General features: G+C 37.3%; 1 protein-coding gene across 7 annotated transcripts in view; it reads right to left on the minus strand.

Annotated features, from left to right (window-relative positions):
- The window catches only part of LOC136871804 (serine/threonine-protein phosphatase 1 regulatory subunit 10), a 258,835-nt gene that overhangs the window by 4,611 nt on the left and 240,290 nt on the right, over positions 1–13,934 (minus strand). For all 7 annotated transcript variants that reach the window (XM_068227211.1, XM_067145407.2, XM_068227213.1 and 4 more), the window contains 7 exons: positions 7,811–8,019; positions 7,290–7,401; positions 6,871–7,158; positions 6,616–6,699; positions 6,371–6,530; positions 5,949–6,276; positions 4,439–4,841 (listed from right to left, as the gene is read on the minus strand). In XM_068227211.1, the coding sequence (XP_068083312.1) occupies positions 4,439–4,841; positions 5,949–6,276; positions 6,371–6,530; positions 6,616–6,699; positions 6,871–7,158; positions 7,290–7,401; positions 7,811–8,019 (1,584 nt within the window). The remainder of the gene's footprint in view (positions 1–4,438; positions 4,842–5,948; positions 6,277–6,370; positions 6,531–6,615; positions 6,700–6,870; positions 7,159–7,289; positions 7,402–7,810; positions 8,020–13,934) is intronic.

A 13,934-nucleotide genomic window follows, 5' to 3' on the forward strand; every position in this document is an offset into this window, starting at 1 on the left:
GGTCCCAGGGCCCTCAAAGTTCCCACTGTACTTCACCCCTACAGGCAGTCCCCTACTTTGGCTGTCCAAACTCCATGGACCAGGGGATGGAATTAATTTTTTCACACACATTTTTTATTTACAATAGCCTGCACTGGTCGAATGCCCTCTAACATTTCATTTATTTTCCCCGTTGCTGTTTATTCTCTTCTTGAATATCTGTACAGATTTTGGAAAAGGATCAAATACTACCCCTAGTAAACTGTTCCACTCCTTCACGCCCTTCCCAATGAATGAAAATTTACCCTAATCGCTTCTGCTAAAATTCCTTCTAATTTTATACTTGTGGTCAGTTCTGCCGATATAATTATTTTCCAACTGAAGCCTCTCACGGATTTCTCCCCATGCTCCTTCTCCTGTAAAGGCTCTATATAATCTATAAGTCTAGTTTTCTCCCTTCTCTTACTTAAAGTTTCCCACCCAAGTTCCTCTAACATTTCTGATACACTATTTTTTCTCCTGAAATCCCCTGTTACATATCTTGATGCTTTCCTCTGCACACTATCTATTTCTTTTATTAGGTATTCTTGGTGAGGATCCCAAACACTGTTTGCATATTCCAATAATGGACGAACCATACTTAAGTAACTTTTTTCTTTTAATTCTTTGTTACCGGGCGAGTTGCCGTGCGCGTAGAGGCGCGCGGCTGTGAGCTTGCATCCGGTAGATAGTAGGTTCGAATCCCACTATCGGCAGCCCTGAAAATGGTTTTCCGTGGTTTCCCATTTTCACACCAGGCAAATGCTGGGGCTGTACCTTAATTAAGGCCACGGCCGCTTCCTTCCAACTCCTAGGCCTTTCCTATCCCATTGTCGCCATAAGACCTATCTGTGTCGGTGCGACGTAAAGCCCATAGCAAAAAAAAAAATTTCTTTGTTGCATCCTTTAAGTAGCCTCATTATGACATGTAATGATCTGTATGCTTTCCCAACAATGTCATCAACATGAACCTTCCAGTGCAAATTACTTTCAAATCTCACACCTAAGTATTTGCACTTGCCATCTTTTGGGATAACTACCTCATCGAGAGTATATTCAAATTCAGTTTTAAAGCTCCCGCTTGTAAATGTTGTAACAGCTGATTTGCCTGCATTAACCTTCATATTATTTTCTTCAACCCATTGTTGGATACTCTCAAGGTCCCTTTGTAATTCTGAACAATCCTCAATGTTATTTATTTCCCTATAAACAATTATGTCATCTGCATAAATCTTATTTTTGATGTTATATTGTTCCCTAAATCATTTGTGTATATTAGGAAAAGTAACAGACCGATTATACTACCCTGTGCAATTCCCTTCCAAACCTTCTCTTCCTGTGATTTATTATTTCCTACGTTGACTTTCTGAACCCTTGAATTTAGAAATGTTCTTATCCAACGTATAACCCTTACGTCCAATTCTATTCCCTCCAATTTCTTTAATAATATTCCATGTTCCACTCTATCAAAGGCTTTGGAAAGATCTATGGCTATGCAATCTAACTGGCCTCCTGAATCCAACTGATCTGATATGTCCTGTTGAAATCCCACCAGTTGTGCCTCACAAGAAAATTTCTTTCTAAATCCATACTGGCTCCTCATGAACCAATTTTTATCATCACATATCCCTCTGATGTACTTTGCTATTAAACTCTCCAGTATTTTACAAACTATACTGGTCAGGCTGATTGGTCTGTAGTTCTCTTGTTTCCTTTTATCACCCTTTCCTTTATAAATTGGTATTATTATAGATTCCTTCCATTCTTTTGGTATTACACTAGTATTTATGACATAGTCAAAGAGAAATTTTAAATAAGGCACTATGTACCACCCCACTGTCTTTAATACCACCCCAGTAATTTGATCACTTCCTGCTGATTTTCCTTGCTGAAGCAGTTGGATTTCTCTGAAAATATCTTCATTTGTGAATGAGAAGCTTCTTGTTTCCCTATGTAATCCTATAAGTCTAGTTTTCTCCCTTCTCTTCCTTAAAGTTTCCCACCCAAGTTCCTCTAACATTTCTGACACACTACCTTTTCTCCTCTGTCTCTATCTTCTGTTACTGTTTCCAACTCCTGACAATCTTCTACTGAATCTCTGAATTCCCTACTAAATAGATTTGCTTTCTCAGTATCTGTTAAATAGTGTTCACCCACTTCTCCCACCATTGTAGGAATTTGGATTCCTTTTCCTTTTTGATTCCTAATATATGAATACAGCTTTTTCCATTTCCCTTTGTGGTCATTACCCTCTTGAAGTATGCCATTCATATATTTCTCTTTTGCTTCCTTTTTCACTCTATTCAGTTCCCTCATTAGCTGTTTTCTAGTTTCTGTATTCTCCCTACCCTCTTTGATTTTCCTGTTTACTATTCTACATTTTCTTTTTAATTTTCTTATTTCCCTTGTAAAATAAATAGGGCCTGAGGTCATTTTACCCTTCTTAACAGGTACATATCTCTTCTCTCCTTCCCAAATGATTCCTTTAAATTTAGCCCAAAGTGTATCTACATTATTCCCTTCACTTATCCAACAACTGAATTGTGATTTAAGGTAAGTCCCAAATTCATCAACTTCAGTTTTTCTGTATAATTTCTTGTCTTGTGTGACCCTCTTATTAAGCATTTTTGGCACGAGTCCTACATCCATTATTACAGACTTATGGTCACCTAATCCTTCAATTACCTCAGTTTTATCAACAATTTCCCATGGTTTAACCAAGAATACATCTAGCAAGTTATTGAGACGAGTCGTTCTTGTACTACTTGTGTAAATCCTCCCTCACAAATTAACTTATTTGCCAGTTTCTGTTCATGGGCTTCACTTGCAACTCCATTCCATTCAACTTCAGGCAAGTTTAGATCTCCCCTAATTATTACCATATCATTATTATTGTTTTTATGAGTATAATCTATTATTTTCTCAAGTATTTCCTTGTCACTTTCCTCTCTTCCAGGCCTATATGTTCCTATAATTCCCACCACCTTCATATTATCACAGACTAATTTTATCCCTAATATTTCATCCCTTTCATCGGTAAACCATTCATGTGAACAGTAAGTTTCCTTCACCAGAATAAACACCCCCCGTCCCTTTTTATCTCCTCGGTCTCTACGGTAGACTGTATACCCTTCTGGAAATACTTCTCTATTATCCACCCCGTCTCTCAACCACAATTCCACTCCTATCACCACACCAGTCTCATAAGATTCCATCAATGTACCGAATGATGGGATGGAAAAGGCCTAGGAATGGGAAGTGGCCGTGGCCTTAATTAAGGTACAGCCCCGACATTTGCCTGGTGTGAAAATGGGAAACCATAAAAAACCATCTTCAGAGCTGCCGACAGTGGGGTTCGAACCCACTATCTCCCGGACTCAAGCTCACAGCTGTGCGTCCCTAACAGCACGGCCAAGAACAACTTGTTTCAAATGGAGGATCACTTCCCTCCTCTTTTTGCTTTTTATCCATACACTGTTGAATATAGAATATGCTGATCTTCCAGGGGATACTCCATTAATTCAAGTTTTGTCCACTGTCATACAACAAGGCCTGTGGGCCACATCTCTGCTCTAAACTGGTTTAGACAACAGCCAGACCAATATTTTGTCATTAGTCGGACCTAACAAATACAAACCAATGATCTTATCACCAGCCGGACCTAAGTTCCTTAGCAGGCAGCCTTGTGTAGTGCACTGACATCGTGCGAGCCATGCCATGTTGGATTCCTAACCTCTCTTTTGCACTTCCATTAGTAAAGTTTTACCTCTGGGACTTGGAAATTAGGTTCATCACACACGTAGCAAAAATTGTCTGGATGATTTCACCACTTTCTTACCAAGTTCTTCTAAAATGTAATACAACATAAAAGTAAGAACAATATACAGCATGAAACAATAAGAGTTGACTACAGCTTCAGTACTGACTGTCTGCTAACCATAGCAATGCAAAATACAACATGTCTGACACATAAATAAGTCTGCACGTTGTCAACTCATTCTGAAAAAAATCTTCTCATGTGTGAGCAAAATTTCCCACATTTCACCAAAATCTCCAATTTTTATAACTTACAAAAATTATAACAAAAGAAGCCTAATGCATAGAAATATACTATACAAAGTGACTGCCAAAAAAAAAAAAAAAAAAAAAAAAAAAAAAAAAAAAAAAAAAAAAAAAAAAAAATATGCCCGATTAAGTTTAGTTGTGAAAAAAAAAGTATATTTACTGGATTTACATAATCTCCTACAGTAATATTGTTACAAAAGTGAGGTTTTACATTTTCCTATTCAAGGCTTAATACCTGGTCAATTACGGCAATAACTGAAAAGCAATAATGTGATCTTGATATTCTAATTATCAGTGAGATGCTACTCTTCACACTGATATTTTTTTAATTAATAGTAAATTTATCTCAACGTACCTCCTCGGCCACCACCTTGCCAGTTGCTTCCACCACCACCGCCCATAGGTCGAAACCAAGGTCCACCTGGCCCACCTCTGCTACCTCTGCCACCTCGCATTCCACCTCCCATGCCCATACCTGGGCCACGGCTTCCTCGATAACCGAACATGTTGGGAGGTCCACCCATTGAGAAGCCCTGTGGGGGATATGGACCCATATCCTCTCCACCCATCATATTATAGTTCATTTCTGGAGGCATTGCTCCTCCCATGTTTGAAGCCATTCCCATGTTCATGTTGCCCATGTTCATATTCATATTCATATGCATGCCCATATTAGCACTGACAGGGGGCACACCTTGATTGTAAATATCCATAGGTGCAGCAATATCATTCATTGCAATCACTTTGCCATCTCCAGTCTGAAAAAGAAAGAGCAACATATCAATATAAGGAAATCAATTAACATTATAATTACTCTAACATTATGGACATAAAAAGACTATGCATTATAATAATTTGCCCATATCAAGTTATCCTTATCCTAGTTTAATTATATCATGTTATTCAATTTTAGGACAAAGATTTTGAAAGAGAGAAAATTTAATATTTTGGAATCCATAGGATTGTCCACTTGAAGTTGTAAAGATTTGAGTACAGTTAAAAAAAAAAAAAAGTTGTCTTCTTTGCAAATCCAAGCAAGTTCTTGCCACCTATCTGGTTGTTGCTACACACTTCCTCTTCAGCCAGTTCCCATAAATTCTACATTTTTGATAATGACAAGGAAGGGTAATGCTAGGGAGTTGGAAATAATGAGAGGCTGAATTTAGAACACAGTAGAATTTTGAAGAAAGGTCTTTTTTGAAATGAGAGGAAATTCATTTGATCCGAAAATGATCAACGATAGCAATTCTTACAAATGATAGTATGATAAATGTTATTTGTTTAACATCTCTTCAATTGTCTGTAGACTGATTCTGACACCCTGGTATATTTTTTGTCCTATAGTAGTTCTTTAGGAGCCTCCGTGGCTCAGACGGCAGCCTCTCACCGCTGGATACCGTGGTTCAAATCTCGATCACTCCATGTGAGATTTGTGCTGGACAAAGCGGAGGCGGGACAGGTTTTTCTCCGGGTACTCCGGTTTTCCCTGTCATCTTTCATTCCAGCAACACTCTCCATTCTCATTTCATAGCATCTATCAGTCATTACTAAATCACTTTGGGAGTGGCGACCCCATCGTACTAATAGCCTATATCTGTTCCAATCATTCCATTCCTGACCCGGTCAATGACTGGAAAACAGGTTGTAGGTGTTCATTTTTTTTTCAGTAGTTCTTTAATATGCTGGAAGTCAATAAGTCAATGTTCATATTCATAATACATATGCCCATATTAACACCTTGATTGTAAACATCCATAGAAGTTGTTGCATCGATTAACCAAGCACACTACTGAGGTCGGTTACTAATAAGATAAATGAAAAATAAACATATGATATATAATATAATGAGTTTGTGTGAAACTTACCCTCCAGTCTCCATTTCCAGAAGTCATTGCATTAGGATGTATCATGTTGACTGGTCCTGCCATGTTATTAGCCATGACGGGTTGCCCAGGATACATTTGAGGAGTATTGAATGACTGAGAGGAAAAGGAAGGAAACTGAGTTTGCTGTGGCAATGGGAACTGTTGCGGTGGTGACTGAGGTATGATCATTGGTTTAGGTTCGGGCCAAGGAGTGTTCTGGAAGTCATTCACACTATCTGCATTGCCAGTGACATCATCCAAAGGTATTGGAGTAGGATCTGTAGTGGCATGAATTTCCATATCTGGTTCCGCAGGAGAATCTGGAATCCTGAGGAGGAACAAAATGTACCCTTAGTTCAAAACTGTTTATCCATAAAAAGAAATGAGATATGGAATGTACCTATAACAACAATTTCACTTACATAGCACGGTTGAAATAGATTGCCTGGAGAGTTGCCTTTTCACGAGCATACTGTATATCCTTCTCTCGACTGCACTTGCCAGGCTCAGCCAGGCTTGGAGGAAGGTCAATAGGAATCAATGGCAACCATGGAGTCTTTTCTTCCATTATATCATCTTGAGCTGAAAAAAAATCAATTATATTATGCAACAAATCAAATGAACAGAAATTAAAAATACAAAACTCTACATAAAAGTGCAAACTTACGAAGTTTTCTAGCCAGCATAAAAGCTTCCCTCTCATGACTCCTCTCCATCTGCTTCATATCCAGAAAGGTTTTGGTAACATTAACTAGAAAAATAAGACAAAATATAAAACCAATGCTGAGACTACAGAAAGAACATGAATACAGCGCAAATTTTCTGCAAAGTTTTCATCTGACACTTCTGACTAGCTTATCAGTTCAACAATTCCTAAAGCTAAGTTCAGTTGGAACTGTGTTTAAATGCTGATTAGAATTACCTCTCTCTGTTTCATCCAGTTCAAAGTATTTTATTACTTCTAGGTCTTTTTCTGGCTTCCATCGTACAGTCTTTTTAGGTCCCTTTCTTAGCTTGTGATAAATAAGGACACCACCAGGGTATCTTTGAGACTTGTCCTCAGTAGACTCTCTCTTTGGTGAGGAAGACACCGATGATCCACTGATATCCTCTTTAGATAACCTTCTCCTTTTTTCTTCAGATTCATCAAGATCTTTATCATCAATATCCTCACTGTCATCTTCTTCATCCTCAAGTGTAGACATACCATCTGAAATCATTTTTTTAAAAATTATTAACCAACCAACCAACCAACCAACCAACCAACCAACCAACCAACCAACCAACCAACCAACCAACCAACCAACCAACCAGTCCAAAATACATTTAAAGTAAAGTTACCTTTCCTTTCTTCATCTTTCAGATCCACATTTTCCAAATCTTCCTTGTCATTGTCTCTCACTGTATCATCACCCTCCCTGTCCTCTTCTGTTTCCATAGTATCTTGATAAAACTGTGAATACAATCAATTTTATAATTTTTAGGCAGTGTTTAAACTGTTCAACAACCAAAATACAGCAATTATTACTAATAACAGAACTTATTTTTAGTTTTAAAACATACAGCAAAAAATCCCCCAAAAAGGCAAACAAACCAGGAGTTTTAAGGTTTTATGTTTAACATGAACTGACTTGCTGTTCTGAAAGTATCCCTTATTTTGACCTAGAATTTAATAGTGACCCCCCAGACGAGAAACTAGCAACGGAGTCACTCAGCTTTCAAGTCTGTTTAGATTCTTAATATAATAACAATCATATTACTTTCTTTTCTAGGCATCCTGCAATACGAAGATTAAAACTGCCAAATTTCAGCTCAAAATATTAAGCAAATGTTATTAAATCTAAAATTACAGAAAAATGTACCTTCAGAGTTGGTTTGACCAAAGGGGGAGATCTGATTTCATCACCAATGGGAGAGGATGGTGGTGTAGTCTCCTCCTTGTTACCAGTCTCCTTTTTGGCATCTGACCCTTCCTTGCTGATGCTAATACGGCGCTTGCGTTTCCGAGGCTCCTTCTTTGATGAAGCATTTAAAGCATCCATGAACATATCACTTTCTTGCAGGAAGCATGCTGCAACAGAAAAAAAATAATGTGCGATTATCAATACAAATGCTATCAAATCTATACCACAGAAAATAATAGGAAGACAGGTTCATCCACGATTTTAGCCTTTTTAACCTTAAAATCAAAACTTGTTAGGTTCAAAGAACAGAGCATATTTAAAAAAAATATATAAAATCTGGACATCAATTTGCTGTAATTTAAAACAAAAAATTATCATAATGTTTAAAAGTTAAGTGCAATCAAATAAGCAGTCCTGAAAGATAAAGCAAATATTTACGACCATGAAGTTCCATAACACAGTGATTTCTTCTTGGCTCCAGCAACAACCAAAGGAAAGCCAGTAACAGATTAACTCATTTATACTGTACATAACTAATTTTGTAAGGCTATTTCTAGCTTGGTGCAGTCCTTGGAAGGCAGATCCTTTGACGAGGGTGGACGGCATCTGCAGCATGTAGGAAACTGTGCTATTGTAGTGGAAGATAATGTTGTGCGAGTTGCAGGGATGAAGGAGACAGCACAAATACCCAGTTCCCGAGCCATGGGGATTAACTATTTAAGGTTAAATCTCCAACCCGGCTAGGAATTGAACCCGGGGCCTTTTGAAATGAAGAGCACTATGCTGACCATTCAGCCAAGGAGCCAGACAACTAATTTCTGGTACCACATTAAAACAATGAATACATGAAAATAAGTTCACAGAGCAGAAACGGATCTCACTGAAGCTTTTTACTGTTAGCCTATTTCCAGAACTTAACTCTCAATAACTGGAAGGGAAATTCATGTTATTTTCCAATATGACTCCATAACCAATCAGAACCAACCTGAATTAGTGCAACAGTCACCCAGCAAATTCGTTGGCACTAATTTAGGTTAAGTTATCTCAAATGACACTTGGCTAGCAAGTAAAAGCCCGTTGATATGGATTAAATATGTCTACTGGGGAACATATATTGCTTCTTCAAGCAACAGCAACTGTTTCTTCTATAGGACAATAGCATACTTTGCCACTTTCTCCGTAAGGATTTCTTCTTACGAGTCCTCAGCTCCTAATAAGATTACCGTATACCGTAGTCTAGAATTATCTTTTCATTCTGTAAATCAAAGATTATATTAATTGTGGAATCTTAGGAAGACTCAAAATACTGAAAGTATTTAAATAATTGTTTTAGTAGCTCTACAGTTGTACGGTTAGGATCTGTTAAAAATGAATTTAGGGGATTATATGCCTTATCCCATAACAATGAATACTGGAATACAGTAGAACTTATCTGACAGCCTGTCCATTTTTGAAATAATTCCAGCTAAACTTCTCCATGTCTGCTACAATAATGATAAAACGTTGCATCTCTTATGACAATAAGGTATAAAGTGTCCAAGGTCACCGATCATTCATAAAAGATTTAAAAAGTCAACCACACGGTTGCATCTCGTCAACTACAGTCAGTTTAACTTCAGTTCTCATTTTGAATGAATGTTTTCTGTAATAAAATGTCTTAAAAAACAGCTTAATAAGAGAAGACATGAAGTGTTAAGACATTAAAACAGTAATTAGAATAACAGAAAATTTTGAAAACGGTGCATTGGTGACCGTGGACCGTGAAAACTGTGTTGAGGAAGAAGGGACCGATTCCCCTATAAACTGCAACTGAATCAGCAGAAACCCTCATGCAGTTGATTCAGCAAGATGATACTCCATTCTAAGACATTACTTTACTCCTTTAGAATGGACATCAGGAAAAAATTGCTGGTAGTAAAGTTCAGAGGGAAGAACCTTTGTTAAAAGAATATAAAAATGCTCTAAAACATACTGAACGGATTATCAGTCATTTATGATTATCCACTCCTTCCCTCCCCTTCACTGCGATGGATAATAGAGGATCTAGTGTACTACGAAAGTTACTGGTATTAAAACAGCAGGTGATCAATTAGAACTTTAAAAAATCTGCCAGTTACAGTAATAACAGACTCAAGAGAGTTTAATTTCAGAGTCTCATTTTTAAGTTGCAGTTAAGTGTCACTTTCCTAGACTTTCATCTTCCAAAACTTACTTTGTGGAATTTCAAATTTTTCACATGAAAAAGTATGGCATTGCGTAAGCATTAGTACCTTTCATTTTATATTACACCCTTTAGTGGTATGCATAAAAAGTTATTATAGAATGAAGGGCATAAAATCTAAGCAGATTCAGTAGCACTAGTTCATTAATTACCACATTAGCTTTTCTGTTCGCTGAAAACCTTCAGTTTGTTAGTAGTACGATGTTAAATCACCAGATTTCCTGTTAATACACTTACTATATTGCAATCGCTAAGGATTTTAATTGCATGGCTTTGGGGCTCCAATATCTCAAGTAATCTAAGTTATAATCATTATCATAATTTATCTTTAAAAAGATATAGTAAATTATATTCTACAGCTGCAACAGTGATACACAACACTGCAAAACTAAGGCAGTTGACGACATGATTTCAAGTATTCTTTGAAATTATTGTCTATTGTTACTATAGAAAATCCACAGCCTGTTTCCAGTCATTCGACCAGGTCAGGAATGGAATGAAGCCCCCATCTAAAGGCAAGGATAGGAAATTGTGCCAGCTGCCGAAGCCTCTGGGGCAATGAATAATGAATGACTGATGAAATGAAATGATATTGGAGTGTGTTGCTGGGATGAAATATGACAGGGCCCGGACAAAATCCTGTCCCACCCCCGCTTTGTCCAGCAGAAATCTCACATGGAGTGACCGGGATTTGAACAACGGAACTCAGCGGTGAGAGGCCGGCGCACTGCTGCCTGGGCCACAGAGGCTACTCTATTGTTATTATAATATGTTACAAAACATATTTCAACTATACCTTTTGGTCTTCTTTTCCTCTCTCTCTTCCTCCTCTCAAGAACATACATAGAAGAATGTACATTTCTTCTACAGATATGGAGTGCTATATGGGCAAGTTACAGTTTATTAAAATAACTGCATGCAAGTAAGTTTATGATCAACCCTCTTCCATCAATCCTCAAGACATCACCCCCAAATCTAACAAAAATACCCCATCGTTGGTTTAATGATACGAGGGAGAGGGATTATCCTTAAGATTTTTGCTGATTTCTCCACAAGATTTGGCCTAACCAAGGACTTTGTTATATCAGTTGCTTTAATAAAACTCCGAGATTTTATTTATACGGAGGTCGAGTCATAAGCCATGACAACTTTTTTTTTTTTCTCGCGAACAGAAGACAACGTGGAAAATTCTTAAGATGTGCATTTGGAAACGTACGGTATGTACTTGCGTATGATGCCACTAGATGGTGTATGCAAACAACAGTGTGGGTCTAAGCATGCTCCAAGTTCAGTGTGTGAGTGAGAGCATCACAAAATGAAGTCAACAAGCAGGAGCAATGATTGTATGTTAAAATAGCAGTTCTCCATGGCAGATATGTACACAAATGCTATGCAGAGCTGCGGGAAGCATTAGGTGTGTGACTATGATCCAATCCCCAAGTCAAGAAGCCATTACGTGGACAACGGTTTGCTAACAAAGAGGACATCGTAACAGCATTTCGGGGAGAGGTGTCGCACGTTAGCGATAAACATGCAGCAAATGGTATTCAGCGCCTGCCCCACCGCTGGCAACGCACAGTGGAAACCTTGGGTGATTATTTCCAAGGTCTGTAACAAGTGGAGACCCGTCCTTTGTACGTAGTCTTATGTATTTACTGTCTATACCACAATAAAACAAAGTTTACCAATGGCCTGTGTTCTGTCGCCTTCCTACAAGAATCTCCTGAAGTCAGAATTTGTCTTCAAGCACTATGCATAAGTACATGCCCTATATTTCCAAATGTATATCTTAGATTTTCCGTGTTGTCTCCTGTTTGCGAGAAAAAAATAGTTGCCATGACTTATGACTCAAACCCCCGTATATTTAGGTACCAGATTTATGGATCTTAAGAGCACTGCTCCTTAATGGCATAGCAACATACTTAGTAACCTATTTCTGTCTTTGAAACTGTTTACTTCCATATAAATTTGTCTTATATTCAGTCATCATGGCGATCTTTAAATGCTGCAGAAAGGTTCTGAAATAAATACAACAACCTGGAAATACACAAGATGAAATGATGATTAAAAATACAAAGATGATTTTTCTAACAGATTATACCATATGATTGATAATTATTTAAAATTTGTAAATATCAATTCATAAGTACAACAGCAAGCCAACTCGTGAGGTTTCCTCTTTTCAACTTGAAGAATTGGGATTGCACAATTCCAAGAAAGCTACAAGCACCAGCTTTTCAAATAATTTCCTCAACTCAACTTAGAATAATACAGACTACATGGGAAGTTTCTCTTGATGATATTGAATTCTTCAGCTGAATCTATCTTTGTAATGTTGCTCACCAAGCATTTTAGAACACACATTTTGACCAACATTGTACCTAATCACAATTTCTCTTAGAAATACTAAGTTGAAAGATACAGTATAACCTCACTGATGTGCTCCTGCTGTTATTGTTATTCCATTCATTTTCTTTCTATGTGGTCTGTGAAGTTTCATATATAATTCTGTATAATATAATGTAAACAAATTCTGCTTATAGAACTCTTTTTTGGATCGGAAATGAGTAAAAATTCAGTATAAATTACGAAATGTTTAAAAGCAGGGTACGTGCGCTCATTGCACCTCGAGTGCATTAAATAAATTTCATCCTCTACTTGAAAGAAACCCTCTAGCCAGCATTGTTTGGGAGGGCATGTAGTTAACACCTCAGCAGTACTTTAATTTCCATTAATGGAATTTAACATTCAAAAGAATCCCTGACAGTACAGAAGTTGGGAGACGTTAACTTACAGGATTTTGTGTCAGTTGACAATGACCTGGTGATATCAAAAGCCTGTGATATCATCTAAATGACTGTGGATCATGCTGCTGTTCCTGCTAAAAATGAAGACGATGAGGAAATTGAACCTGCAGACGATAATGACCCCACATGAAACAAAGCCCTTGGAACAGTACATCTGCTTCAAAAATGCGTAAGTATTGCTCCTAGATGTCGATCAAATGTTGCCAATAGTTGTTTGACCCGCACAGAAGATATAATTCACAATAGCAGTACACACACTCAGCAAACAACAATGAAAGGCTTTTTTCAAAGAAATTAAATATATTTGCATTTTCACTTTAACTATTTGATAATAAAAATAAATTTCCTATGAACTGTTGTCAAAATTACTTTCCTCATCTCATAAAACATTTCCTGTTAATAGTGCTGTCCTATTAATTATATGTTTAGACCACAGTCCCTTGAGGAACATATTAACAGAGTGTTACTGTGTTTATTTCTCAACATCATCAGGATGGACCTAAACTGAAATATCTGAAAAATATGGGACACTAAACACCAATTAATCATTTCACTTCTTACGAGTGAAACTGAGGAAACACAAAACTTTTTCTCAGCTTATCCCACATACTTCTGTGGTTGCTGGAGGGAATCTGGTACATTTTGGTACATTTAGGTTTTAAAATTGGAAGGTCTTCCAGCTACCAGTAACATTTTTCAAAGTGAAAATTCCATCCTAGCATCCACCCAGATACAAACCTCAGCAGTCTGGTAGTAAAGTAGTAACTAAGCAACTTTGGTAATTATCCCCCTCTCTTAAGAAATGTTAGCTAGAGCTAATAGCTGGTACAGGTATAAAAATCACTCCACACATTACAAGTACTCCAGGAATAGTTAACACGATACTTAACTTTTAACATGTGCCTACTGATGTTAACAAATTACAGGAGAAAAAAAAAAAAAACCACCCAACCCCTTACATCAGGATTTGAATGTCCTAACCTAAAACTACAGCAACATTCAGAATATTACTGAAATATTGAAAAGGAACATCTATTTCAATTTTTACGCATGC

The sequence above is a fragment of the Anabrus simplex genome, chromosome 4 (genome assembly GCF_040414725.1).
Source record: "Anabrus simplex isolate iqAnaSimp1 chromosome 4, ASM4041472v1, whole genome shotgun sequence".
Classification (NCBI taxonomy): Eukaryota; Metazoa; Arthropoda; class Insecta; order Orthoptera; family Tettigoniidae; genus Anabrus; species Anabrus simplex.